Consider the following 3,842-nt stretch of genomic DNA (forward strand, 5'->3'; position numbering starts at 1 on the left):
GGCTGCTCCCCGGTAGGGCCGGATAGCTGCTTTAGGGCGGGTGTTTGGTTTGCCAGAGCAAAACCCCGGCTTTCTGAGCGCTGCATTAGGCTTCACGGTGTTGGCCGGGTGTAAAAGAAGCACTCAGTTTGATGGAGGGAGGAGCTTCTCTCTGTTTAAAAGAACTTGAGTTAAGCTACAAACATCCTGCTAACGAGGCAGTTCTGAGAAGGCCGTGGTCACTTTGGCTTGTCTTGGGACAGTTCGCTGCATAATCAGTACAGACAGAGTCTGAAATGTTCATACCACAGAACCTTGTCTAGGGAAGATGATGGAACCTTGTGGCTGTCCTGTATGTCACTGCTCTTCGCAGCATGTAAATGGCAAACTCGGAGAGTTAAAAGATCAGTGATATGTTTTAAATCGTTTCTCAGCATAGCCAGATATGAGCTGTCTATTAAAATCCCATGCTTGTTACTGTGGAGAGACACTTTGCAGCCTCTGCTTGTCAGCCAGTCTGGATATCGAGCTTTGCCTCTTGTTAGTGCTGTGGTCACTGTGTCGATAAAAGCAAAGGAAATCCTTCCCTTCTGGCTGTGTATTCACTCTCTAAACTGCACCTTTGTAATGGGAGCTTGAAGTAATGGAAGTGTTGAAGGCCTGAAGAGTAAAATACTAGCAAGAGGTTTTCTTGCTTTTTAAGGAGTAACTGGTTATGGCACAGATGCCCTCAGCATCTCTTCCCCACAGTATGGATTTATTAAAATACGTACAAATGATTTATTTCTATCTAGGCACATGGGTTCTTTCCCAGATTTATCCACTAATTACTGTAGAAAATTTTGATGTCTGAAGCAAACTTTTTGTTACCTGTTCCATTTGTGCTCCCTGCCCACAGAGTACTTAGTAAAATAAGCCCTAGAAGCATGTGCAAGTTTTTTAAAAATATGTTCATATTTATGTCATTAAATGATATTTTTTTTTCCCTTGAGTGTGGTGTGGATTCCTGAAGGGTAGCGTAAGGGTGGGTTCAAAAACATAATTGTCTAGTTGTTAGGCATCTAAGGCCTTGTGGATTTAATTTATATAACCCCAGGGTATTCTAGGTGACAGATTTCAAACACTCAATGTTTGTTGAGGTGGGTTGTTTAAGAAAAATTTTCAGAGATATCAGAAGATGATACAGTTTGCATTGATGAGGCTGGAAAGAATGGCTAATAGGAGTCTTAAACACTCATTAGCAGCTGTTTCTTACTCTAGAAAAATAATTTGTTTGCTATTATCCAAGTTGTTGTTATACTTGATCTTTTCTCTTTTGTATGCCTGACCTTTTAGTTGCCAATTTCATGTGTTCTTTGACTGAGTCTTGGATAGTGGCTATTTCTTTAAATAAACCTAAGGAAATTTAATTTGTTCACAAGCAAATTTGGTAGGGCATGGATTGAATCTGCAGTATTCTGATGTGAGCTGGTTCTGGTCCATTGCTAAAGACAGACATTCATTAATATACCCAGGAAGGAGTGGGGTGAATGGCTGGAGCTGGCGGCTTATATATGAAGTGAAATAAGTGAAGCACTAATGAACTGCACTAATCATAGAACAATTTGGATTGGAAGGGACCTTAAAGATCATCTAGTCCCAATCCCCCTGCCATAGGCAGGGACACCTCCCACTAGATCAGGTTGCTCAAAACCCCATCCAACCTGGTCATGAACACTTTCAGGGATGGAGCATCCAGGACCTCTCTGGGTTGTGTGGAACAGGTGAGACCAGTTCGAGTGTCTCACCACCCTCACAGTGAAGAATTTCTCTGTTATATCTAATCTAGATCTGCCCTCTTTCAGTGTAAAGCCATTACCCCATGTCCTATCACCACATGCCCTGGTAAAAAGTCAAAGTCACTCTTCAGCCTTCTTGTAGGCCCCCAGATCACACATAATGCAACTGGTTCTCCCTCAGGATGACTTTTTTTATGGGCACAGATATTTATTAAGATAACTTTCTGCAGTTTTGTCAGAGTAACTCTACTAAGTTAGTTACAGTCATTATCCATTAAGTATAAAAACCCAACAGCTAGAGGTAATTAGGAAATGTCATGGTATAAAAGTCATTCCGCATTTCCTTTCGCTACCATTTACAGACATGGGAGACCTGAGGCCAACTTTCCTAGAGAACAAGACCTGGTTGGTTCTTATGTTTGCTCCAAGTGATTTGTCAGTGCCATCTAGAATATGTCAGAGCCAAGAGCTGTGCTTTAGTCTCCCAGTCATAGTGGTGTCTCCAGCATGAGGTTTTTACCTGCTCAGAGCAGGCTGTTTAAAGCATAAACCACACCTAGCAGCAATTTTTACACAACAAATTTCTTGTCTTGGGCATGAAACTTGTGTGGTGTTTGAGAGAGAGATGCCAGCGCAGAGAACAGGTCTGAAAATAACTCTCCTCCTAAGGAAAGTGGTGGTAGTTATTCTGATATTCTTAACTGATACACTGCTGGTTTTGTGGTGTGTGACTCTTGGCTCCCAAGCTAATTTTAGGTTATCTAGATGCACAGACTTTGTTCTTCCTCTCCAGGTGGCAGTGCCTTGATATTACATGTGTTCTGTTCCTTTGGATGTTTGACATGAACTGTTCATGTTTAATTTTGTAACTCTGGGTAGAATTGTGTGTGCTACATGGTGGCAAGGTCACATAGACTTCTGAATTAATTCGGTCTTGGGTGTGTGAAGTTCTAAGCTGTGTTTAATAGGCTAGCTTGGAGCTGAGAAGTAACTATGGCCCTTGAATGTTGCAGTTCAGATGCCAAATCAAAAGGTCCTCTCACTGGACTAATCAAATGAATAAAAGATTCTAGGCTGTGATGGTGAGAGGAGTATTACTAAGAAGCTACAAGCGTTAGATGACCTTTACTGAGTAAATCCATTGCCCCACTCGCCCTGCCTTGATCATCTCCTGACACAAATGCTCTGAAAGAGAAAAATGGTGGAATACTCTGAACACCTGCAGATCCTCGTGGGACCTCTTACAGAACGGTGTACGGACAGGTGAAACTTGAGAGTATCAAGAAAATTGTAAGTAAGAAAAAGTAGAAATGGTAGTTTGCTGTGGATTGGCCTTCTGTCACTTGCTTAGAAATGGAAAGCTGCAGAAAAGAAGCCCTACCTTTGGCTGAGGTGTAAAAGAATGTGTAGTTCTGTTTGAGCCTAGTTGTTATCTGGAGACAAACAGCAGCAGAGCTTTAACATGCCTTGAATATTTGGATCAGCTTGCGAGTCTATGGGAGTCGCAAGATACCACCACGTCTTTCATGACAATGTCCTGACAAGGCTCTGGGCTTGACTTGCTTAATTATGGTTTGTCACTTGCTGCGATGAGCGTGTCCTCTCCTGCGTTTGTGACTAAATCATGCGGGCTCTACAATAGCGGTTTGTCAATGCTAAATGAAGAAATTCTTGCTGAGCGTTTGGCTATGAAAAGGTTGATGGTGACTACGGTAGGGTAATGGATCTTTACCTTTGACTTTCAGGTCCTGTGTGGGTGACTGTGTTGGCACGGAATGCCCTGTGTGCCACGTGCCAGCCTGGGTGCAGGATGCACAGATAAACCGGCAGCTGGATACCATGGTTCAGCTTTGCGGCAGGCTGCGGCAGCTGCTGGGAGCGGGCGCCTCAGGTGAGAGCAGAGCCGGGTCTGCTGCCAGCCCTGGAGCCCAGGCTGCTCCGCTTTGGGTCCTGGGCTGCACAGAGCCTGCAGTGCTGCCAGCCCTGGAGCCCAGGCTGCTCCGCTTTGGGTCCCGGGCTGCACAGAGCCTGCAGTGCTGCCAGGCCTGGAGACCAGGCTGCTCCGCCTCCGGGGCCGGGGTGCGC

The 3,842-nt window shown here is 44.5% G+C and overlaps 1 protein-coding gene across 1 annotated transcript in view; it reads left to right on the forward strand.

Annotated features, from left to right (window-relative positions):
• Window positions 1-3,502: 3,502 nt before the first annotated feature.
• The window catches only part of BARD1 (BRCA1 associated RING domain 1), a gene marked incomplete at its 5' end in the record, with an annotated part of 41,998 nt that continues 41,658 nt past the window's right edge, over window positions 3,503-3,842 (forward strand). Inside the window, one exon of the mRNA XM_008936512.1 lies at window positions 3,503-3,648. Coding sequence (XP_008934760.1) covers window positions 3,503-3,648 — 146 coding nt within the window. The remainder of the gene's footprint in view (window positions 3,649-3,842) is intronic.

The sequence above is a fragment of the Merops nubicus genome, unplaced genomic scaffold (genome assembly GCF_000691845.1).
Source record: "Merops nubicus isolate BGI_N331 unplaced genomic scaffold, ASM69184v1 scaffold8693, whole genome shotgun sequence".
Lineage (NCBI taxonomy): Eukaryota > Metazoa > Chordata > Aves > Coraciiformes > Meropidae > Merops > Merops nubicus.